The following is a 25,841-nucleotide window of genomic DNA, read 5'->3' on the forward strand; positions in this document are numbered from 1 at the left end:
TCGCCCTGCGCCGCCCCGCAGAGCCGCTGGAGCTGCTGCCCCACGGCGAGGATCGCGGCGATGCCGCGCTGGAGCCCGGGGACGATGTGCACTCGGCGGCGCTGGAGCTGAGCACGGCGCTGCGCTTCTACGGCGCGACTGTGCGCTCCCTCTATGTGAGTGTGGGGCCCCCTCTGGCTGCCCGCGGGTCGGAACCGCTCCTGGGGACTCCTCGAGGAGCTTTGGGCGGGTGTGCGGCGGTGCTTGCGGGTTCTGTGTGGTTACGTGAGTGCCGAGGTCAGAGGTCGGTCCAAAGAGCTTAATTGTTCCAGTTGTGTTCGGTCAGGTATCGGGGCCGTGTTAATTCCCTTCTCACACTATGGTCGGGGCAGAGTCTTCGAGATGCACAGCCTCCGCTGGGAGACAATGCAACAGATGATAGAAGTGCAAAGCAAATGCAATCGATTAGCCGGAGTGAATGCCATCCCCAGGCGTTTTCTGCAGTCATACAGTGTTCAGCTCAGAAGCATCCTCGTTGTGGTCTGCTTTGTGTGTTTCAGCATGCCAGAGTCACAAAACTGAAATGGAGTGTCTAACCAGCAGCCTAACCTGTTGAAGACTTGCACCTCTAAGCACTGGGAGACCTTTCTGTTCCTCAGTGTCTTGGGTGCTCTCAGGTATTCGTTGCTTTGAGTGTCTTCAAGCACCCTCGATGGTCTTGCACGGGCCATAATTTCTCTGTGAAGAATATGTGTGGCCTCCTTGTTTACAAATTTATAGAGTGGAAAAGGTTGAAGAAACGTGGAGACACTAAGGGTGATCAAAGAGGAGGAAGTCCATATCCATAGTAATTGCAGGCTTTGGGCTGCAAGCACATCTCAGCCTTTGTGTGCGTGTCTCGCAGCTGAATCTGCATCCCAGAGTGCTGTGTGCATGTGTATAGCTGATCGAGGGTGTTCAGTATTTGAAGGTGGGATTGAAAACAGATTGTCTGGGGCAGAGCTTTTTAAAAGCAGCCATAAGGAGAGCAGTTTAAAATGGCAGCATGTCTTCAGAACACTGCAAGGGTACTGCGCACTGTATCATTGCCTCTTGCCCCATCTAGGCTAGCAATTGAACATGCTGAGTAGCATGTTTAGAAAGGTTTTGGTAGGGAAGGCATAATGTATTTAGTGTATTAATCTGGTAAATGTCATCTCACCTCCCTGGCCAGATAAAGCAGTGTGGTTTAGTGTCATGGGTCTAAGAGGCAACTCAGTGGATTAACCTACATGGAGACACTTGGGAAACTAGAGCTCCATGTGATTGCAGTCATTCAAAATTTGATGTAGTTCCTATGCACTTGAGTCTGTTTCAAGGGTACTCACTCAAGATATAACTTGTTTATGCTACACTGAGGTGTATTAGTGCTGACACTTAAGTTACACTCCTTTTCATTGTCCATACTGCCACTACTTAGATAAATCCTGACATCAGATCTGAAATCTAAAAGGCATTTTGAGGCATTTGGGTTATGCTTGTGTGGAAAACAGGTGTTGTTCACTGAAGCTGACTGAGATAAAGTATTAGGTGGAGTTCAGACTTCAGTTTGACCCTTAGTTCATTGTCTTGCCTTCTGTACTCTAATTTGGTCACTGATTAGTCAAACCAAGTAAAAAACACCCTTTTAAAAGAACAAAAATATTCTTGAAACATAGTGGACTGTATATTCAGCCACAGAGAAGCAGAGATAACAAGTAGCATGTCAGGTAAGCCACAGAGTTTTCAAAGAGCAGTAAATTGACTTACCAGTCTAGGTTTGTTTAGTTTAATGACCCTGTTACTTGCCCCGCCCTCAAACAGGAACAGTTGTAATTAGTTTTTGCCTGAAAGAATACTCATGTAGTGTCTATTTCCAAATCGCTTCCAGGGCTCTGCCAGCATCTCTCAGTACTAAGAATGGGCAGTTTTAATGAATGGCAGTTCAGTATCAGTCTATACACTATGCAGAGGCTTTTTCTTGCACTGAACTTTGTGCAAGTATTGCAGAACAGAAGCACAGTACAAACTTCATGGGGGTAGGGAGAGGAGAAGCATACCTGTTAAGGAAATGTACTGAGCAGTTTTTAATGTATTTTCACAATACACGTGTTTATTGTATATTTTCAATGTGTATTTATGAAGCTCTATGGTCTTGCTTGGCTGGAGTATCCAATGTATTGCTAGTTGGTAGTAAATATTATCAAGCTGATATGATTTACATTTAGTGCACATAATTTTGTGTAGAAATTTTATGTGGATTCTCTTTCTATCTTTTTTAACAGTTGAGAAGCTGGGTTATTTAAGTTAGCTGCACACATAAATAGAAAGGCAAGGCATTCTGTGAAGTGATTGTTTAGTACCGAGTTGTCATAAAATCCCTGGCAACAAAAGCTTCTCTCACAGACAGAAGTGGGCACTTGTATTTCATATAAGTGGAAACAGACTTTCACATATTGTAATCTTCAATACGGTGCTTTTGTTTGTAAGATTTATAGCGTTGAGCTCTATCACTAACCCGTACTATTCCATTTGTTTTAATAGCACACTTCTATTAAGGCTTTTTCAGTTTACACTAAAACTCACTGGTGTGGAAAAATTGAAGGATTAGGGGTTACATCCATTTAGAAAAGAATTGAGAAACTTCTAATGCAAGCTTGGTTCAATTTTCTATATCCTTACTTTTAGTAACTCCTTAAATTAATAGTTGATCATGTTTGTATTGGAAAGATTTGTTGCTTTAAGTCAACTATCACTTCAGTATAAAAATAAATTCAAATTTTCTAAACATTTTTATGCAAGAATATTCAAGTCCATAAAATGCCTAGTCATTGAACAGGGAAAAAGTGCCTCATTTGTTAGAAACTTTAATTTTTTGTTGTGCATACGGAGATGCAATTTTTCTTTTAACAGAAATAGTCCTTACTTTGAATTCTTCTTCTCACTTGGTTTTCAAGGTGGACCTATAACTGTGTGTGTGCGTTATTGGTTCTGCTACAAACCACAAATGTATGTTAACTATGTGTGTAATCCAGAAGTTTAACATGCTAAAAATACATCTATGTTAGTTCCTGTCAATTTAAATAGTGTTATACCCTAAAAGGAAAGACTACTCTAAAGCTTGTCTTTAGACAACGCCCACCTGAGGCCTCTTTTCCCCCCTTTCCCTTCTGACAGGAATGATGCTTTGATGAAACCCAGTACTTACCCCAAATTACTTCTCTTTATTTTGGGATTCGCACTTAAACCTATGTTTGTGACCTTGAAAGAAGCAGGGTGAAGTTAAAGGAGTATTCACTGTCTTTGTCAATATAAATGTGTTTTGAATCTGAAAGCTAAAAACATTTTTTTTCATTGTTCATGAGTTTCTTTTTTTGCATTAAAAATCACTGCACAAATTGAGCAGCTTGTTTATTTATTTTCATGTGATGGCTTGCAAATGTTTTCTGGGTTATAGAAACATACCCTTAAAGCTGAACTGTCTCACTTAAAAACTTCCTTTAAAAAATAAGGTTTGCATCTCCTTAATAAATTTACTTTTTACATTAAATTTTGTAGCAAATAGGAAAGGTATAGCTAGACGCATGTCACTAAGAGGTGAAAAGAGGAGGGCCATTTCTTCTGGCTTCTTCTTTATTCTGCAGTATTAACTATTCCTGATTGTATTTTCTCTTAACGCTCTTTTAATCCCTGCCATAAATGGGGGATCATGAAGCTGCAAAATCTACACACACCAGATCTGATGAACAGCATGGAATTTGTTTAAAATACCTCAAACTCCAGTAATCTCTCACAAGAGGATTTAGGAGAGGGTCGGGCTGTTTGTCTACAAAAAAATGTAAGAAAGCAGAAGGAAAACTTTTAACTTCCACTAAATTTATGACTTTAAAGAGGGAGTGCATCCCTTTGCTAAAAGTTCTTAACAAACAGACTGCAATGTCCACCACTCTCCATCCTGTCTTCCAGTGGTGTAGTATAATTGGTGGGTTTTTATTTTCAGGTCATGTTTTAGCTTTGCTTTACAGGAATATGAGGCCTTTTCTAGTGTGTACAGATGTTGTAGGAGTTCTGTGAACTTTTCTGGACTAGATTTCTTATATTTATCCAACTCCAGTTGTAGGGTCTGTAATTAGGTAACCTACGCTGTCTTTTTAGTTCTTTATTCCTCAGATCCATACCTCACCTTAGGGTCCGTGGCCACTGTCAAGTCACGAATAAGTAATATAAAAATTTTCACACTATTCAGCTTCTTCTCTCCCTTTCTTACATGACCTGCTTTCCCAACATGTTTGCACAGATTATTTACTGCTTATACACCTTAGATATACTGTTCATGCATAAAGCCAACTCACCTATTTTTTTACATGATCTTAACTTTTTTAGTATTTTACACTCTAGCTACAAATTAAATTGTAAATCTGCAGAAAATACAGTCAGCATATGTTGAGCCACTTTTAAAATAAATTCTGATATACTGTGGGAACTGTTTGCCAAGCTTAGCTAATGGTTTGTGATAAGCATTATCCAGTTCTACACCAAGATGACTGACCACTGGCCTGTGACATGCTCTGACCGTCTGGATAGCCAAAGGAGAGTTCAAGGTATAAGTGTTTCTTGTGTATGGAGGAGTGCTCTGTATCATGATCATACTGTGCTTTTTTCTGATTTACTGTGTGTAGCAGCAGTGGTGGTCCATATTTCAAAGATGTTGCCAAGGCATTAGTAGCCAGCATCCTTGAGGGGCTTGGACAGACAACAGTTTCTCTGTGAAGAATATGTGTGGGCTCCCACTGGCCTCCTTGTTTACAAATTTGAGTGGAAAAGGGTGAAGAAATATGTGGAGACAATAAGAGCGATCAAAGACAGAGAACAGCTCTTAAACAGGGAGTGCATGAGTAGGCTGGGGGTCGTCATTCTGGAGGAGAAATTACATAGTGGGAGAGACTGGGTAGGATTTTTCTATGTCCCAATACAAAAATTAAAGCCATCAAATGAAGGTGGAAGCAAGACTGAAAACAAACAAAAGTAGGAGAGACCTGAGTCACAAATTCGTGGAGTTCCTTTCTAAGGGATTTTTTGGGTGCATAGTTTGTATGTGTTAAGTGAAGGCTCAACAAATATGAGAAGGACATCTGCTGAGGAAAAACAGTCAAACCACAGGGAATGCCTGGAGGTAGATGCAGTTGGAGGCACACTGGAGAGGTATATGCATGTCCTCTTCTTTTGCTGAATCTCTAAGCTGGCAGGCTATTGGGCTAGGTGGCCTTGGAGTTTGAGTCAGCAGCCATTCTGACCCACTTCTAGGCATTTGTAAAGATTTAATCATGTTGACAGTATCTTGACTGTGTAAAAGGATCCAGCAACAGTTTGTTCTTCTTGGACTTACAAGAATCCCTTTGAGTGAGATAAATCTGTGGGAGATTGCAGTTTTAATTTCATAGCTTATAATGACAGTTCTGGCACCTCTGTCCCATTTTGAGTCCCTTGTGTATGTGGCAGCACCTCTAGAGTGAGCACCTGGCTGCCTGCAGGTAGCCAGATGTGTCCTGTTAGCAGGTAGTCCAAGACTTGGAGGTGGATTTGTATGTAGCTTAGTCAGTGCCAAACACAGCTGGTGGAAGGGCCAGGCACAAAAAGCTGTGTGTGAGCACTTTGTGCAGACCCTCAAGGCCTGACACCTGCAGTCTTGCTCACTGCTTGTGTGTGTGAGAGCCAGCTCTGGTTTGCCAGTGGAGTTTGGCTGTTGCACTTAGATGTGCCCTAGCACCTATGTGTGTATCTATTTATCTCAGTTTTAGTCAGAGGTGGCTGACTATGGATCCTCATCTCAATGATGGGTTGCATCTCCCTGAGCCAGTACCTATGCATTTGCAGACCAAGAGTTTCACTTACATATGTAAATTCCTTCCCCCAACCCCCTTCAAGTAGTAGACCCATTTTCCTATCAGACTGTGTCAGGGCACTCAGCTGTAAAGGAATTTATAGTGTGGCCTGTATCTGCTGTGGAAATTCCGTCTCTTAGGCTCTATAGCCTCTGGTATAAGAGCTGTGCTCTGTGCTCACAGCATGTCTTCAGAGGGAGCAGCAGCTTGTAATCCTTGCACAGTAGCCCGAGAAATTCCTAGGAGGGTGGTAGTGAAGTGAATACTAAAGTAGTCCTGGCCAGGCAAAGAGAAATCTGTATGTCTTCCCAAAAGACCTTCACCCAGGCTATTGCAACATGTAAGCGTGGACCAGGTTTTTTGGGTTGGCATCTAAGTGTGAATTAGTTCTTTGCTCAGAAATTCTATCAGCTTCTGAGGCGTTGGTGGGAGGGTTATGTGTGTCCCTATTAGAAGAGACAATAGGTGTCTGAAATTTAAATAGCTAAAATCTTTATCTAGGAAAAAAAGGCTGTTCCATCTGTACAGTTGACCTCTGATTTTGGGCATCTGAAATCTCAGGACTCCTGACATGGGATAAAAAACACACAAGCTTAAAAAAACACAGTTACTTTTTAAATACAAAACTGACTTTTGATTCAATTTCTGTTGGAATTAAGATTAAAATAATGTGATCTGGAGCACATGTGTGGGAGACAGTTGTATGAACAGTATTTGTGTTATAATTTTCATCTTTTTGTTAGATTACCACTAATGGGATTATTGCAGTGAATGAACCCTCAAGTGAAGAAAAATACCTTGGTCGATTCCCAGTGAGTTTTGGGGCTATTGCTCCTTTTATGGCTGACCTGGACACAACAGATGGACGTGGAAATGTGTACTACAGAGAAGATTCATCCTCAGATGTCTTGCAACTTGCATCAGACTATATCAAAAGAGGTTTTCCTGAGACTGCTTTTGATCCCAGCAGTGTTGTTGTTGTTACCTGGAAGCTTGTGGCTCCTTTCCAGGCACCAGGAGAAGATCATGCTTTGGAAGAAAAGGTGAATGTTAATCAGAGCTTTAAGTCATATTGGACACATGCTCAGCTAAAGTGTAATGCTGTAACCTTTTGCTTTGAAGGCTTGAAGTTCTGTGTGTTTAAATGAATTCTGCAGACCTAAGAATGTATATTATTGTCGAAAAGGCTGCAGCCAAGTAGGAGTTTCCTCAGCTTTTACTTGAGATAATGTTTTATTAACTCAAAAGATAGTGCTTGGAACTACATAGCTGATTTAGTTGTTTCCTAATGACTCTTACTTTGAATGTTAAATGTGATGTGATAATAACTGAACCAGAATATCCTGACCTCCTACTGTGAAATGTAATCCTGCTGGCTTGCATTTTTCAGAGGACTCTTAAGTAATTTTGACATCAAACTATGTAAAATCAGATAACTATATGGACTAGTAGGAACTTAAGCCCATTTTGAACAGATGATATTGCATTTAGCAAAAGCTCATGTTTTGTAGTTAGTATTAGGTTAAGAAACAGCTAAAGGTTATTTTCATTATTATTGACAAATAATTTTCCCCTTTTTAAACCATGCAGGTACTATCCTGCAAGGATATGTAACTTTGTATACCATTATAAAAGTTGATTATAAAGTTTGTATTATAGCTATCAAAGTTGATGAGAACATTACTTAGCACATTTTTTTTATGCCAACATCCAATTTCTTTTGCTGAACTTGGCACAAGCATTGTGTTTATAGTAACAATATTGCACCCTGATAGCAATGAACAGCTGATGTCTGAGGTGCTGTCCCAGTGGTTCCTGCAGCAGGCAGGAGTGTTCCTGTGGGAAATGACTTGAGCAACATGAAACTTGAACTTCAAACATTCTGGTTACAGATTTTTTTATTTAGTCTAGCACATCACTTCTGTTATTTTAAGGAAATGAAATAGCATCCTATAGCACTACAGAACTTGAAATTGTTATGCTTTGGGCAGCCTATCTGACTATTTCCTGCAGATTTAATTTACTTTTGATAACTTTTTCTTTTTAATGAAAATTCTTATTTTAATTTTGCATTTAAAAAGAAAAAAAAAACTTTTTCTTAATTATTTTGATGTGAGTAAAGGTGTGTTAATTTTTTTTTCCACAGAGAAACACATTCCAGGCTGTCTTAGCCTCCTCTGATTCCAGTTCCTATGCTATTTTCCTTTATCCAGAAGATAGCTTGCAGTTCTATAGCACGTACTCCAAGAACGACGATGAAAATATTCCTGCTATGGTTGGCTTTAGTCAAGCCTCTACAAACTACTACTTTTGGGAAAAGTCAGGATCCTACAATGTCATTGCTGAAGATGAAGACAGCATTAGAAACCTGTACAAGTATGCTTTTTTCTTTGTTTAAACTCAAGAAAACATCAGAGTTCCATGGTTTTCTTAATTGTAGCATGAATAAATGAGAACTAATAAGATCCTATTAGCCATTGCATGGGAAGTCACAAGATCTGCCGCTGATAAATATCCACCCCCTTGAGGACTTTGGTGGAATTTGTTTAAAGTCCATATTCCCATTGTTACTGGTAGGAATTCCAGTATACTTAGTTCTTCTATAAGTAGTAGCACTTAGACTTCAACTCTCCATAATCTATCCTGGGCAGGTTGTTTTTGTGAGTTTGTGTTTTTGGAAGAAAGAGTGAACTAGCAGGAAAGGGAATGAGCTAGAAAGTTTTAGTAAGTGGTAGCAATATCTTTGTGGCCCTAAAATCTCCTTCTGTTCTTGTCTTCTTTGGAGACAAGAAAATTAGAAATTCTCAACAAAGTTCTGGGTGAGGAGAAAAAAAAAAGTTACCCAAACTGTCAGGGGTGTTTCACAGCTGAATAAACTGTACCTGTAGGTAAGTATGTAATGTAGGTAAGATCATTAGACAGTTTTGTCCTGACACTTTGCAGTGAAGGATAACATTGTGTGTAGGCTAGAAATACCACACAGCTTGCTTTATTTGGCCTGTTTCTCTTTGACAGAAGCAGCAATGCTGGGAAGCAGGGCGTCTGGGTGTTTGAGATTGGTAGCTCATCTGACAGTATCGTGCCTGCCAAAATCAGCAATATTTTGGAGAGCGTAGAGCCCAATGAAGAAGACCAGGAGATGACTTCTAAGCCCTTTATGTCTGACTATGGTTCCACTGAAATAACACAGCAGTATATCACAAGTAGCACAGACAGCACTGAAGAGGATCAGCATCTTGTCACATACAGTGTTCCTCAGCTAGCTGCAGAAGACTTTCTGACTTCATACCAAGATGTAACAGGAACACCTTCAACCGAGTCTTTTTACAGTCCTCAAAATTTCCCAACAGCAAAAGCTCCACCTCGCCACTTTCGGATCCAGCAGTTTCCCCCACAGCCACCTCAAGTCATAGATGTGGAAGAATTTGATGAAACTGGAATAGGTAAGATCTTTTGTACAGTTTAGCTTCTTCTAACCTGGACAGGCTGCAAAAAAGATATGTGAAAGAAATTGAATTACCAAAGAAACAATGTTTCCTTTGCTTTAGCTCAATATCTGAAAATCTGGACGCACATCATAAGTTTGTGTTATTTATTGAGATGGTTAATTCAGATGTCACCTCAGATGCAGTTTTTGCCAGTCTAGTAAACTAGTTCCCTAGTCAAGCTCACAGACCTTTCTCAGATGTGTTACTGAATACAGATGATTTAATAAAGCTTGGGAATAGAAGCTGTTGTAAATTTTTTTTGGCTAGGGTTTCATGGCCTCAAGTCTTAGAAGGGCAGAACTAGCAAGTCTAACTTCTAATAAAGTGTTTCTAGAAATTTAAGAGTAGTGTGACTGACTGCCCAGATGTTGGTTTTTTGTTGAAGCAGGTGTGAGAATTGCTATCTTCGTTAAATAACAGGGTAAGACAGTTGGGATTATAGGGTGCATCAGTTGCTGCATGGTCCTGGGTACTATACTGATATGTTTTGTTCTAAAGTTAAAAAATCCCCTTTTTTTGTTTTGAATCAGAAATAAGGACAAATTAAAATTACGTGTTTAGCTTTGACAGGAATTTTAACTGATTTGTGTTTAGATCTGCTGAAGTCAGAATTAAACAGTTTTCTAACTAAATAATTCAACAGCTGAAGCCCTGAGGTTTACTACAAAATAGTAGGAAGTTGTCTGCATATTGCAAGGTTAACCAATATCAATTGCAATAATTTGCTTTCCTTAAAGAGAAAATGAAAGTCTGATCAAGTGAGCCCAGAGATACTTTTAAACTAGTCCAGTGATACGTGAATACTACAGTAATTGCATGAAATATAAATGTCTGGTCTTATTTTCCACAGTGTTTCGCTACCACACAGATGTCCAAGAGACCTGTGCTAACAACCGTCACCAGTGCTCTGTTCATGCTATTTGCAAGGATTATCCCAACGGGTTTTGTTGCAGTTGTATTGCTGGCTACAAAGGAAATGGCAGACAGTGTGTAGCAGAAGGTAACTGGTTTGAAGTTTAGATACATAAGCAACAATTGCATATGGAGCTCTTGAATGAGGTGACCTGTATTCAATTCCAGAAAAGACCTGATAAAAGCTTTTTGAAAGACTTATCACTGGGATATAGTGAAAGACATTTGAATCAGTGAGCTCTACTTTTTAAAATGGTATTTTGAGTGAAGCAAATTATTTTGAGTGGTCAGTTATAGGCTTTATGCATTTTAATGTGACTTTCTAGAAAAAATAAACTTCTTCTGTAACTGACATAATTTGAAAGAAAACATAACATCCAGTGGTATTTCCTAGAATTAGTCATGAAGTTCCAGCATATTATAATCTGATATGGTCCTCACTCTAGAAATGGACAGTTCAAAGTGATGAACAAATTAACTTTGATCGTTGAACCAAAGAGCATGGCTCCTCTTTGATTCTTAAGCTGCTTTACTAAAGGGTGATCTGCCGGATTTCTGTTGAATACCCATTTAATCTTTGTTCCTGTGTAAAATCCATAAAGGAATTTCTTATGTATACACTTGTAATCCTTGTAGTGATTAGGCTCAGAGCACAGATGCATTTCAACAACTCAAATAGTTTACTGCAAGACTGTGTTTGATAAACCAGGAAAGCAAAACCTAATACTTAGCTTTCAGTTCATAAAACTGGATTTTCCATAGAAAGAAAAGAAGGATCGGATAATAATGAAATTAAAACTTCCATGTAGGAAATTATAAACAGGAGAAAATTAGCAATCCAAAATAGCTACTTCTGTATAACACTGGCAGTCTTCAAAATGGCCAATAGTTCAGAGCCAAGAAATGTAATAGATTAGAATAACAGGTAAATTATTCTAATGCCTAATGGCATTAGTTTCTTAATAGGGAATAAACAAATTTGCATTCAGATATGAAGTGTGATCTTAAGTTTGTCTGCCACTTACTGTCAGATAACTTCATAACACCGTTACAGTATATCTTTGCAGACAGAACTTTCCATGAGGATAAAGAGCATCTCTTCAGGCAAATTTGACCGTTTAATCATCCGCATAAGACAACACACTTGTGTGTGTGCATAAGCAAGTGAGCACGTGGCAATTTCTTGTCTGAACTCTGAGTATTTGTTTGCCACTTATTTCAACACTAAGCACTGAACATTGCAAACACTCTGGACATGTTCCTTGGAGAGTATGAGAATGCTGTTATTTGGTTCTGATGTGTTGTATTGATTTGCCAGGTTCTCCTCAGAGAGTCAACGGCAAGGTCAGAGGAAGAATCTTTGTAGGAAACAACCCCGTCCCAGTTGTGTTTGAGAACACTGATCTCCACTCCTATGTTGTGATGAACCAAGGGCGTGCCTACACTGCTATCAGCACAATCCCAGAGACTTTGGGGTATTCTTTACTACCTCTTGCCTCTATTGGAGGTATCATAGGATGGATGTTTGCTGTGGAACAGCAAGGATATAAAAATGGATTCAGCATTACTGGTAACTTCTAAATTAAAATGTTCAAAATTGCTATGCTTTCCTCTGTCTTGATAGAAAAAAATCTGTATTTAGCATCAATATAGGGTGAAAACACACATCTATTCTGAGCTGCAAAATGGTTTTTTTTGTAATCAAGTTTCTCACCATTTTTGTTGTTTGCAATATATAGACAATGAACCTTTTAATTTACTGCCAGTGTACAACAACTATGTGTGTTAGAGAGAAGATTGGCTGGGCCAGTTTCTCTTCAAGAAAAAGATTATTAAAAAGATCTTTTGGGGGAGTTGTTACTAGAGTGTACATAGTTAATATAAAAAGCTTCTCCTACATCTTCGAGAGATTTAACTTGTTAAATCTCTGATTGTACCAACAGAGCAAAAGAGAAATGGTAACCTGACCTCCTGAGGGTCTGAGGCACTTTACAGAAACAGCTGCTGCATGACATGCAAATGGCTCTGTTAGCTAGTTTGAGGGAAACCCCTGCTCACAATTGGAGCTTTCCATAAGAGATTAAGGCCAAATCTGGTTGGTTGTGCTGCTGTGCATTCAAGCTGTAGATTCAATCTGTTCTAGCAGAACATGTGTTTCTTTTGAAAATTTGATCCTTTACAGACTTGTAATATGAATTTAGTTGAACAAAACTTTTTGGTTTGGGATTTTCTTGGATTTGATATGTTTGAAGCTTGTTCTGGAATTTACAACATACATTCCACTTGGTTTTGATTTGGAAACAGATGTACTGGATTTTGATTTTTTTTAACTCTGTGTATTCCTAATGGAAATTTTCTCTAAAATGTCCTTTTAAATGGTAGGATAAGGCCTACTGCTATTAGCTTAGTCAGAACTTCTTTTTAATTTTATTAAAACCCCACTGCCTCAGGGCCGGGATTTATGATTTATCATGTGCAGTGCTTAAAAAAATTTGCTTGCAGTATCCAAGTATATTATCAGTATGCCTCTGAAAGTTATTTCATTAGAAACACAAGACCTTAGCAATTGTGCTGCATCAAAACTTACAGACAATAGTAATTTATATTTTATATTTTATCTCTTTATTTATTTGGAATGGAAGGAATTGGAAACCTCTATTAAGTTTAGTGTTAAACTAATTATCTTTCTTTAGGTGGTGAGTTTACACGGCAAACAGAAGTAACTTTTCTTGGCAACAATGAGAAGCTGGTTGTAAAGCAGAAGTTTAGTGGCATTGATGAGCATGGTCACCTCACCATCAGCACAGAAATGGAGGGCAGAATACCTGAGATCCCATCTGGGGCATCAGTCCATATAGAGCCCTACACTGAACTCTACCACACTTCTAGTTCTGGTAAGGTTCCATAAGAAGGAAATGATGAGAAAGTCTCTGCTTCATGCACTAAGACAATCTGAAAAACATTACTTTATTACCTTTTTAACAAGTGTATTTAGGACCCTTTGACTTTTAGAAAGTTGCATTTTATCCCTTAGGAAAAGCTTTCAAAAGAAGGTGGATTTTGAGTGGGACAATGCAAATATTTCTAATATTTTCATTTAAAAAAATACAGATTTAACTTTCTCTGAACTGTTGTTTGCAAAACACTCTTGATTTCCCTTGTTGTTGACTTTTTTTATGCTGTTGATGGCAGTGTACAAGGGGTAAAGGTTTTCTTTGTAAGCCTGCAGCCCTTTAGCCCTGTACTGGCATATAGCTTTTTGTGGTAATGAAATTAAGTGAGCCGTGATCTTTGATGAGACTAAACCCATTGTTTACCACTGTGTCTTGTGTGAACTTCATTACAATGGCTCTGCAAGCATTTATCAGTATTATTTGAACTGAATTTTAACAACCAATTGGAAATTACCTCTTAATTCCCTTATCTGTTTCTTGCATTGTCTCTTCAGTACTCCTCTCTCTCAATTCCTTTATCACAGATCCTCAGTTTCCTAAGAGAACCATTCTTCATTCACTATTTACAGGACAGTCTTGTTTTGCTTAATTATCTTGCTTTCCTCTTCCTGGATAAAATGATGGGTGTTTCAATACAGAAAGTGGAGAAGTGAGGTTGGAGTGTTCCTGCTGGCCAGCCAGCCATCAAAAAGATGAATACTACAGATGAAGTAGCCTGTGGTGCACCCACGTGCACATGAATTCTGGAGATACTGCACTTTTCTCCAAGGGTGCACTTTTGGTTGCTAGAGCTAGAAAATGGTGTGGTTACATCATCACTGCCTTGTTTTCACTAATGTCTGAATTTAGTAGCCAGTGATGAACCTGCTTGTGCTTTGCCCGTTGTTTTGGACTGGGAGGAAGAGGAAGTGGAAGCAGCAGGAAGCTTCTGCTTTGTACTGAACAACTTGAGAGTTTGGACAGTGTCTGCTCTTCAGAACAGTTGTCTACTTGGCAGAAATGCTGTTCCCATGGAGGTAAAATCGGAGGCTGGAAGGAGGTGTCCTTCAGGCTGGATTTGATTTACCAGGACTCAAACAGCTGCAGATCTGCTGTCCTATGGCGTATCTAATGGACTTGGCAGAAATCCGGCTTTAGCCAGCTGCTGCAAGTGGATTGATATAGGTGTGTTCTGGTGTCCAAATAAAGAATACTGGTGTTCTGAGGACCTTTCCTACAGTGGGAAGATCCACAAGCCCAGATCTTTTTGAAGAGTTTTGTTCAGAATTTTTCCCTGTGTAGAAAACTGTTGCGAAGCATGCAGGAACTCTCAGACATGCAGCTTCTTCAGGGCTCTGTTAAAATCCAAGGCTAGTAGTCTAGAATGAACTAAAAAGTGGGTGTAGTTTAGGCTGGTGATATGACTGTCCTTAGCTTGGAGATAAGGAACCTGAAGGAATCTCTGAGTTTGCTGAGTTAAATTTTCCTTTAATTACTTGGAAATCCATAAAATAAAGTTAAATTTTTAAAATATGTCAAAATAAATCAAATTACTCATTTCTAAAAACTATGATCCCTGAGAACACAGTAAGTATACTCCAGTGCTTGTTCCTTTGCATGGAAATACATCCCCTTTCACAGCTTCTAGCCTTTGAAATTCCCATTCGCACTACACAGACTGCATCCCAAGTATACAGATAGAATTTGACAGGGTGCTTTTGGTCTCAGCTCTGATCAGCGTGTTTGCTGTCATGTTGCAGTGATCACTTCATCGTCCTCGAGGGAGTACACGGTGACAGAGCCAGAAAGGGATGGAGTGGCTGCCACCTACACGAGTGCCTATCAGTGGCGCCAGACCATCTCCTTTGATGAATGCGTCCACGATGACTCCCCCCATTCTGCTCCTGCCACTCAGCAGCTCTCAGTGGACAGTGTGTTTGTCCTGTACAACAGGGACGAGCAGATCCTGCGATACGCCATGAGCAATTCCATCGGCCCCATCAGTGGTACGTACTTTATATAGGTACACAGGTTTTGCTTTTTCTCTTTTGTAAGCAATTAAGAGCAATCATCTTTTTTTTTTTTTTAGCCTGCCCTAGATGGGTGTTAATGAGTTACATGAATTAATTTCATTATTTAGCAGCAGTCCTGATCCACCAGTGAAGAAGGGAAATGGGATTGTTGAAAATTTGTATTTTTACTTGAGAAAGAGTATTTAAGTGATGCTGTGTTGTTGAAATTCACTGGGGTTTATGTCTAATTCCTTGAAATACTCCCAATACGCCACCTTGAATCTATTCACACTCAGATGCATGGACTGTGTTGTTTATCTTTACCTAATTTGTAGTTCCTCTATTAATTTTTTTTGGGGGGACACTGTTAGAGAAGAGAGAAGAAGAGGGGAATGAGATTTACCATGGATGAGTTTCTATAATTTATCTTGAAACATAGCATTTTATCTTTGAATTGTAGGCTGCTTTTGAAAGGTATTTTTTTAGATGAGCTGACCAAGCTTCCACTAATATTAGAAAGAAAGCAAAGAGACAATTTGAAAATGCACATCAGATGAGTATAAAACCAGGCTGTGCTCACTTTTGTTTGTTACAAAATAAAGTTCTGCTAATTAAATGAATAAACCAAGCTGTTAGGAATCATGTTTTGAGTCTTGTGTCAGTGACTGGAAAATGAATTTTCTTTCTGTCTTATTCTTTAGAGAGGTTTTTGTGGCTCTTTTTAAACTCAGTAGTCCTCTGTACAAGTAACAAGGAATACAGATGCTATTAAATACATGTCTGTCTAAGATATCACCTGCAAGGCCCTTTCTTCCTGATGCAAAAAATGTGTTTCCATGTTTAATGTATGTTATGAGCAACCTCCTTCCTGGCCTTAGCTTGGTGCTATTACTTGGACAGAGTCATCAAGGCTAAATATGGTCTCTCTTGCCAGATGGTTCTGCTGATATTAACCGGAATCCTTGCTACACTGGCACTCATAACTGTGACACCAACGCCGTGTGCCGTCCAGGAACTGGGAATCGTTTCTTCTGCGAATGTTCGATTGGCTTCCGTGGAGATGGAAACGTTTGTTATGGTATCAACACACTTCAATACATTGCAAAATGAAAGCTAATGTAGAATTTATTTTCCTTGGGGTATATTGACCTTCAGGACTAGCCATTCCAGCAAAATGAACTGCCCTAAGAGGCTGATTTTAAGGTTAGAGGGTTGCTGGGCTGTGTATCTCAATAATCAAAGTAGGCAGGTTTGACTGTCTTGAAGAGTGTTTTCCTATCTTGCAAAGCATCTTTCCCACCCAGTTCATCTTTTTATAAAATATGTGGAAACTTAGTTGTGAGAACTTTACTGTAATGCAAGTTCTGGTTAAAATGAGTCAACTAGGTTAAAAGTTCTCAAGGGAGATGAGAAATAGGAAATGCACATGCAGACAGGGCACAGATATGTGCAATTCATTGAAATCATCTTTTTCACAATCTACTTTGAAAATCCATTTCTGTTCCAAAAGAACAGAAATATTTCCCAGTTCATTCTACTCTGTATTCCTAGTGTATTTGGTTTTTGCTTTGCAATCAAATCAAAGCACTAATATGTGTTTTCAAGAAATGAAAGTGTCTGTTAATGAACTGTGTCATCCCTATTACCTAAAAAAGTTCTGGGGGCTTTTAAAACCCAAAGGACAACTCTCCTTCCACTCCAGCCCTTTAATCAACTTGCTAATGAAAATGACAGCATCACTCTGTCCCTTCCAGTCCCCTGATGCTGTGAGTTGGGCAGCAGTGGATTGGAGATGTCTATGGATAATGAAAGGGGAAGGCTTTCCTAGAGTTCACGCTCCCCAGTAGTTATTATTGCTTCTGATCACCTCAGGTTGCATTTTCTTTGGCTTCTCTTTCTTCTGCAATTTCCTGTGGCATCCCTTTATTACTCCATGATAGAACTTCTGGCTTATTTTCTTTTTGGTGCAGATTAGCTGAGGACACAGTTACCTCAAAACTTATTTTCAGGTTATTAATATCTCTTAAGAGGTATGGCATATCCAAGCCATGGCCTAAATACAGAAGACTGCTATTAACCTAGAGTTCCCCAGTTTGTTTTTCTGGCATCCATATTAAATGCCTTTTTGTAATAATCAAGATCCTTTTAACACCCTAGATATTGATGAGTGTTCAGAGCAGCCAGGGCTGTGTGGCAGCAATGCAGACTGCAACAACCAGCCGGGAACCTACCGCTGCGAGTGTGTTGGGGGATACCAGTTTGCAGCAGATGGGCGGACTTGTGTTGGTGAGTTTCATGTTTCTGGAAAGCATTGCCCACCAGCCTTTGGGCTGTGATCCATCTCACAGGGATAGAAAACAGTGCTTCATGATCTGTGCTGATTTTTAGTGTGAGTGGAGTTCCGGAGTTTGCACTGCAGCTCATGATTACTGGGTTTTTCTGCATTTTCTGAGTGCTGTGTTTTTGACTTTTTGGGGATTTGTGTTCTGCTCCTTATGTCTAATCCAGAGTTCAATTTAACAGATGAGATTTCAGTTACAAATTCATCCCTTGGACAAGGTAGTGCACAGCTCTAAACCAATGTGTCTTGGCTATTGCAGACTTATTCTGAAGTGATAATTCATCATGATTAAAAAGAGTTGTAGCTGCAGATCACTTCACTGTTAAAATATTTGTGATTTGGCTCTTAGCTCATTTTTAATGTACCATTAAATATCGAATTCAGTAGTTGTCACTAAACTAGTTTATTTTTCTGTAATTTAACAACTTTTTTCTGGAGGAAGCCTGAGTTAATCTGTATTTGCTAGACTAAGGTTGTCCTAACAAGGGATATGTTTTCTTTTTCCTCTGTCCTGTTTTTTACTCAAGTTGTAGAAATTCCTTTTGGAAGAAGGAACCCACAAATGGTAGATAGAAGAGAAATAACAACAAATAACAAAAAAGGAATAATGACTCTACCTCTAGAGCTGCAACTGTCAGGATAGGATGGAGATAATTTATTTTTTCTTGTTAGAATTTTTCTTTGCAATCTGACAGTAATTCTGTACCAAAAAAAATCTATACACGCTCTTTCAGTATGGCTGGAAGCTTTATGCTACCAGTATGGCTGGAAGTTCCTCTTTCTTTTGGAAAGAGGTGATAACAGCTGAGGATTTTTTGCTTCTGTTGTGACAGCTTTGTGGTGGAAACTTAGCTACCCTTTGATCAGCTAATGCATCCAGGTTGTTGCTCATTATAGCCAAGACTGTTCTTCAAAGACTGAGGAGCCTTCACCTTATCACAGAGAGTTGCATTACTTTCCCTGAGTTTGTGACTTTGCATGCTGTGTATTGCACTCCATCACAAGCCAAATTTCTCTGCTCCAGTACGAATTATAATTCATGTCTGTTCCCTAAGTCACAGAGTAGCCTAATTCTCTTTCTTGCAGAACAGTCAGAAAAAGCAGCTCCTTCTACCAAGGCCACTGGAAGGGATAGGGTGAGATGTGGAAGAGCAGCTTTATGTTCCTTCCATTATGTCCAGCACTGAAGTTTTGTGACTTGGACCTGAAAGGGAACATTCTTCCCTCCAGCCATGACCTCACCAGCTTCACTCTACCACTTTCCCATGAAGCTGATGTTCCACTTTTAGCAAGTGCTAAGTAATTCCTTGTTCAGCTTGAAGGATTTTGGTTTGATCCCTTCCTTCAACTAAAAACAAATTGCATTTTTAAGGCTGAAGAGAGGGAAGATAAAGTCTAGTTTCCCAACAGATTGAATATAAATGTCATGATAATCTTTTCACAGTAGAGGGTCTTATAACCTACCAAGAATTTGAACCCCAAAAGGGGCAACAGCAACCCTCTGTGCTTTTGCAATTTGCTCTGGGATAGCAGCTCTGACTCAGCTCCTTTGGAACCAGCCCTTTTTTTTCATACCAGCTGTGTGATTCACTAAGTAGCTTTATAAGAGAGTTGTAAATAAATCTTGTCCTCCTCTTTGTAGGATGAGAAACAGAAAGACTTGGAGACTCCCTTTGAGCTCCAACTCTTACCTTATGCGTTTATAATACTGTTTTTAATTAATTTCTTTTTAATCCAAAACTTACTTCATCAAATGAAGATATTAATGATTCCAACAATGATGTCATTTCCTCCAGAGAAACAGACAAAATGAGTGTTTTCAGATATGGCTCTGATAGAAGATTTTTGTTATTTCCCTGCTGACACTGTGGTAGTTTCCGTCTGTGTGCTGTGATGAAATGAACATTGTAGACTCTTGTCTTGGCCCCCTGTCAAATCCTTGTCATAATTGTGTAAAGACAGCCTCAGTGTTACAGCAGCTGGAACTCTATTCCTCGATGTACACACTGGACACCCTTTTTTCAGGCCCAGAATTTTTGTAGTATTTTACCTCTTCCTATTTCCAGTACCATGGTTTCCTTCCCTGTTCTCTGATGTAATAGGTAAGCATAGTCAGAGCTCCAGCAACTTTGTAAAACAATTTATGTGCAAAGTAATGCAGTGCTTTCAGAGCCATGGCTGTCAACATGGGAGAGTTATGAAAAGCTGCAGGTCTGGTCCCAGATCTCTCCAGTAGTTGACAAATGTGTTTATCTCCCACTGAGTGAGTCAGAGCTCCTATTTGTTGCCAAGTGACAGCAGCCCTGGGTCAGTACTAGGTTAGTGTAGCAGGTCATCTAAATAATTCCCTGTGCAGTGAACTGGCCACTTAGCTAACATGTGAGTTAGCTCTGTGAGATGCCTTACATTTCTTCATTCAGGTCTCCTTTCCACAACCAAAGCTGACATGGGTGTTGGGATCTGTCACTATGGTAACCTTTCTGCCCCATTCTATATTAACAAGCACCTGTGAGGTGCTGAGGACAGTCAATTCATTGTAAAACATTAATAACATTTAACACCACTGAAAGGGGAGATTTCAAAAAAGAAGAAAAAAAAGAAAAATCCCGATCCCCTCAGTTCCTTGTTTCCTTTCTCTCCTGTAATTTTCCACAGATGTTGTTCTCTTGTATGAACTTACTATGAGGCTTAGACTTTGTGAAGGAAAGTTCAGATTTTCATCTCCTCTCTTACACATTTAACCTGCAGCTGTGGAGCATGAGGTAAACCACTGCCAGAGGGGCACACACAACTGTGACATTCCTCAGCGTGCTCAGTGTGTGTACACCGGAGGGTCTGCCTACATCTGCACCTGCCTCCCCGGCTTCTCCGGAGATGGGCGAGCCTGTGAGGGTGGGTAGCACCATTTATTGTGGGGCTTTTATACTCTGCATTGCACTACTGGACTGGTCTTTCCTGTGTCCTATATCAGCTTGTCATTTCAAGTAAGAAATTTCATAGTCTGAGTCCCTCAGGCAGGAATTTTTATTAAGCATTTCTCTTTTCCTCCTCTCACTTTTGAATTTACTTTTCAGTGTTTGATTCATAGAAGGTCTGAGATGAAATAACTGCAGGAATTGGAGTAGTTGCTTCTGCAGACCTTTGTCTGCTGCAACTGTTTGCACTGCATTGGTTTAAATTACAAACATGGTGAAACATAATACTCTGATTATGTAAAAAAAAAATTGCATTCTGTTTCATGTCAGTCTGAGTGCAGTGAGGGAGCTTTACCAAATTACATGCTGGAAACATGGCTAACCAAATCCTACTTCTCTTGCTATGTTAAGTCATTTCTTTGGGAAATATGGACATGTATGTCTAAAATACTGTGTGAGTTAATAATGTCTATTACCCTTTGGGATAGGGGAATCCTGGGATTTGCTGAGATAGAGAACCTAAAATACAGGCATGCTTCCCCTTCTTCAGACCCCTTTATCTCCCTTGCATTTCTGTACTAGATGTATTTCCCAAGAACTGTCTGTATGTCTAATCAGATACCCTAAAACAGGAGCCTGAAAATGTGACAGGTTTGTACTTTATTTCATCACTCTGATTTGTCCATCAGAAGGAGCAGTCACCTGTGATTGATCTTTTCTTTTACAGATGTAGATGAATGTCAACAGGGCCACTGCCATCCAGATGCTTTCTGCTACAACACTCCTGGGTCCTTCAGCTGCCACTGCAAGGCAGGTTATCGTGGGGATGGTTTCCGATGTGTGTTAGGAGGTAAAATTCTATAGTTCTTGAAAGTTGGACCAGAAATATAATTTGGGATTTGGAGGATATATATCTTAATTTGGTTCCATTCTGAAACATAGTGCCTGCTTCCACATTTTCTGTCTTTATTCTTCTCAAGTCTTTCAAGTTTAGGACTTTACCAAACTTGTGCCAAAACTGTATCTTGACTGCTATCACTTTTTCATGATGTCCTGTTCAATGTCCCATTTTATGCTTTGTTTATTCCATCCCCAGCAGTTTTCAGCCCCAAGCTGATACTATCTTTTGAAGTTGCCTTGCGTAAAGGTTTGACTGTGGGGGTGATTTGGTTGGTATACTCAGTAATCACTTACCATAAAATATCTGGAATTGTTGGCAATGCAAATGAATGCAATATTTACAGAAGAAAAGTGAAAAATGAGACCAAAGTCACAAGGCTCTTGTCTGCAGTAAGGTCTAGATGCCTACATGCCACATACCTGTGGTCTAGAAAGAGTATAGTTTCCAGCTGGCACTTACTTGTTTCTGTATTTATCCAGATTATTTTCTGTTTAGAAGGAAGTTCTTTACCCTCACACTTGTATTTCTCCATTGTACTTTGAGGCTTGAAGTATAAAACTCATCTTGAAGGTGTGCTAAAAAAAAAAAGAGGAAGGACTGTTGGAGCACAAAATAGTGTTATTTTACTTTAATTCAAAAGCATGGCAAACCTGTGAGGCAGCTCTCAGGTTTTGTAGATGGTGAACCTTTCAGCCAGGAAATAAACCCTAACTTCTCAGTATATTCGAACCAATTCTTCTTCCTCTAAGATTCTTGCTGGTGGGCATTTCTCAAGAGACTGAAACTCAAACTGTGCAGTCAAGAGTAACAAGAATATCCTAGAGCCAGAAGGAAAGAAAGGGTTTGGGTGTCTTGGTTGGGTTGTTTTGTTATTTTTTAATAGTGGAGGTACTTGTTTCAAAGTGCTTGTCTGTGTGGCATGATATTACCACCTGAGACTTAATATTTTTATTTTGCCTCTGTATTCCCTAATTTTGAATTTCTGACCTTTTTTTTCCCCACAATTGGATGCTCAGCTTTTGAAATCAAAAGGCAAAGGATTGTACAGAGGAGAGAAAAAAACATCAGGAAGTTGATTCTAATTTTAGCTCATATTTACATAACCCTTCACCGTGTGCACAGTAACATGTTATGTGAAATCACCCAGTGCTTGTAGATTTTTATATCATAGGTAAATTTCAGGAGGATTTCTGGTGTTTAATTCTGAGGCATAGCTTTCACCACTTTGTCCATCTTTTAATATAATTTTTAACTAACATTTCATGCACAATTACAAATGTGTATTTTCATTTTAGTGCTAGATGAATGAGGAACTAACTGTTGTTTATGACCTGTGTCAAAGTATTTAACTAACTATCCAGCTGATAAAAACAAAATTATTTCTCCTAGAGGAGAAACTTGATGTGAATAACTTGAAGCAAATCAAACCTTAAAGCTTCCAGTTCTTCAGGCAGAAATGTAGAGGCAAAAACATTGCTTTCATGTCTGCCGCATGCCCTTTGTAGATAAACAGGTGGGTTGGGAGACTGATATTTGCAATCAACCAATTAACTTTATTACAGGGACACAATTAATTTCTTCTGAGCGTATGTGATGATTTACTTAAGTAGGGGTTGTTTTGTTACTCCTAACACCTTTTCTTATGCAGTGGTTAGTGTGTCTACTCAACTGCTAATCATATGGTATTATTTTGTAGTTACTTTATTTCCTACTTATCCTGTACCCTTTTTCACTTTCTGTGCTTAATACAATTGCCTTGAATAGGAATTTTTCCATGTCACAATTTTAATAGCAGTAACAAAATATTTTTAAGAGTTTTTATCTACTGTTTTAGTGGGTGAAGATCTGCCAGGCTTTGTTAGTCTTCATATATGCCTCGCTGTTAATTTTTTTTAAATATGGTTTTTTATTTCCAGTAGAAGACAGGCTTTTAGAATCACAGTATCAATTATCTCTGCTCATTAAATGTTCTGGGCAGTAAAAAAAAAATCTGAGTAGATAAGAAGTCTCACTTTTGCTGAATTGTGACTGAAGTACAAAGTATCTGTGTATCTGTGTTGCTGAGCTAGTTACTGGCAATGGCAATGTTTACAATTTAGCGACTGCTCCCTTCTTAGAGTTAATAGAACAATAGCTGCCCTTGGGGCGTCATCTGTTGCTAAAGTTTTAGTGCTTCTAGAATGGATAGATCCATCAGTTAATCATTGCCAGGGACAGAAACAAACTATACTTTCTGAAGCCTCACTAAAGTAGTTTAGTTTACTCTAGCATTGGAGTTGCTTCAGAATGGAGATTGCAGAGGAGGCTGTATTGTATTCAGCTGTAATTAGAGACTCTCCCACTTTTTACGCACAAACGTTTTGATCTAATAAGCCTCAGTGTAGTAACTGAAGTTTTTCCTGGTTGTTAATAGCATGGAAAGTTTCATTCATCCAAATACTCAGTTCTTTTTGCTGTTCTCAGTTCCAACCCATGTGTACAATTACTTGCTTGTTTGGTATCTTTATTATTGTATGAAACCTACTGTTAAGTCTCAATGGCAACTCTTGAAACAAGTAGACTAACAAGAAAAATGGATTTGAGTCACAGACGTGGGAATGTCTGTTGGAGTGAACAGGCATGTTAATGAAAGAGTTAATGATGCTGGAATGTCCTGCTGCTCCCAGCTATTAAGGAAGTCTGTACTTCATTATTTCCTCACGCTTCATTTTTCCATTTCAAAAAAACCAGATGTCTGAGTGTTTCTACCCCTGCAGACCCCAGACACTGTTTACTAAACAGAAACAAGCTTGGATTCTTGGAACTAGGAACTGTTAAGAGCTGTTGTCTGCTCATCTGTGTGCAACTGGTTTCACATGAGAAACACACTTACCAGGACAAAACTGTAAGTGAGGAATTACAAAGGAAAATGAAGGGACAAAGCGAAGCTTTTTCATTCGGGTTTTTAATTTTTTTTTTCTCCAGTATCTGAGGACAGCAATTAAAAATATCGATATAAGTCTTTGAATAAGAGAAGTCCATACATCTCAATTTCTCATCCTTTTATTCAGCTTCCATTTTTTTTAAGAAAAGTCCATAAATAATTTTCTACATGGCTGCTACAAGAGCAATCATCTATGGCTAAAAAATTCCTTGAATATTTGTATATGGCTTTAATTTGGTTTTTTCTCCATTCTGTTTCTTTCTTCACATATGTGAGAAATATGTACGTGTATGTTTTTCATCTCATTTTTCCATATTCATACTACTTCCATTTTCATTTTTACAAATTCCATAATCTATTTCAGTGACTTTTAAATTCCAGATTTCTTCTGGTAATTCATTAATCAACGGAAAAAAAACCACGTTTAATACTCATAAAATACAAATTGATTCTTCTGAAGAAGGATCATTTAGCTGAGGTTCAGGATGCACCATTCTATGTATTTAGTCTGACTTGTACTGTGTTCCACAGGACACAAATTCTTCATTGCACCTTAATTCTCTGTTCGGCTCTACACTTCTGTCTTAGGAGCATTGTTCCATACACTCATTCAATTTCTCACTGTTGTTTTGAACTGTGGTGGCCAGAGCTGGATGCAGTATTTCTTTAATCACCTCCCCAGCCTAATACTCTTCTCTATGCCTGTATATTCCCTGTGTATATGCTGAATTATTTTTTATACCCTCTCACAATCCTTACACCACTGAGCTGTGATCTGCTGATAGCTTTTTTGGGTTGTAATTTCAAGGATAGATTAATCTTTAGAGGCTTGTCTACACAGTTTATTCCAAGAAGCATAACTCTACATTTACATCCTGTCCTCCTCATGTGGCCTGTTTCATGTCTACAAATGATGCAAGCTATGGTTGTATATCTTCCTCTGGAATCCAGATGATGGAATTAAATTTCTTAATAGGGAAATTTACAAGCAGTACTAAGGCAGTATGGGAATTTACCGAAGACACCACTAGTTCATGACTCTTGACTTCTGACTCAGATGATTTCTTTCAGTTTTTAATTATTTGCCAAATTAAGTGCTTAGTTTCAAAAATTATACGGTCCTGTGGGCATAAATAGCACACCACAGGAAAACACAAAGTTATTAGGTCAGTGTATTACCTTCAGCAGTCAAGCATCGACTGCAGCAAAATGCAGAGAGAATGGGGTTTTACTTAATTTTACAGCAGATGCTGATTGGTAATGTTTAAATTCGTACACTGAAAAATACTGTAACTTGATCCTGCTGTTAATGAAAAGCTGATGTTCCCCCTGCTTTTCTTTCATTGCCAATGATTACCTAGGTCCTGCTTTTACTGGTTGTTTCATCTATGGCAGAATGAACTAGTCCTGGTGTAACTATTTTTATCATCACTGACATGATCGTTTGCCTTGCATTTCAAATGTGGGTTCCAAGAATGGTGAGGACCACTGAAAGTCAGGGCTAGTTATCCCTGTATGTGGAGCCTTGAGACAGGTG

At 39.0% G+C, this 25,841-nt stretch overlaps 1 protein-coding gene across 1 annotated transcript in view; it reads left to right on the top strand.

Annotated features, from left to right (window-relative positions):
* Positions 1 to 5: 5 nt before the first annotated feature.
* NID1 (nidogen 1) overlaps positions 6 to 25,841 on the top strand; it is a gene marked incomplete at its 5' end in the record, with an annotated part of 43,147 nt that continues 17,311 nt past the window's right edge. The window contains 12 exons of the mRNA XM_031058758.1: positions 6 to 155; positions 6,623 to 6,922; positions 8,026 to 8,255; positions 8,895 to 9,322; positions 10,218 to 10,367; positions 11,598 to 11,849; positions 12,973 to 13,173; positions 14,973 to 15,218; positions 16,159 to 16,302; positions 17,382 to 17,510; positions 20,314 to 20,457; positions 21,208 to 21,330. Of these exons, the coding sequence (XP_030914618.1) occupies positions 6 to 155; positions 6,623 to 6,922; positions 8,026 to 8,255; positions 8,895 to 9,322; positions 10,218 to 10,367; positions 11,598 to 11,849; positions 12,973 to 13,173; positions 14,973 to 15,218; positions 16,159 to 16,302; positions 17,382 to 17,510; positions 20,314 to 20,457; positions 21,208 to 21,330 (2,497 nt within the window). The remainder of the gene's footprint in view (positions 156 to 6,622; positions 6,923 to 8,025; positions 8,256 to 8,894; positions 9,323 to 10,217; positions 10,368 to 11,597; positions 11,850 to 12,972; positions 13,174 to 14,972; positions 15,219 to 16,158; positions 16,303 to 17,381; positions 17,511 to 20,313; positions 20,458 to 21,207; positions 21,331 to 25,841) is intronic.

This window comes from Geospiza fortis, unplaced genomic scaffold, assembly GCF_000277835.1.
Source record: "Geospiza fortis unplaced genomic scaffold, GeoFor_1.0 scaffold381, whole genome shotgun sequence".
Classification (NCBI taxonomy): domain Eukaryota; kingdom Metazoa; phylum Chordata; class Aves; order Passeriformes; family Thraupidae; genus Geospiza; species Geospiza fortis.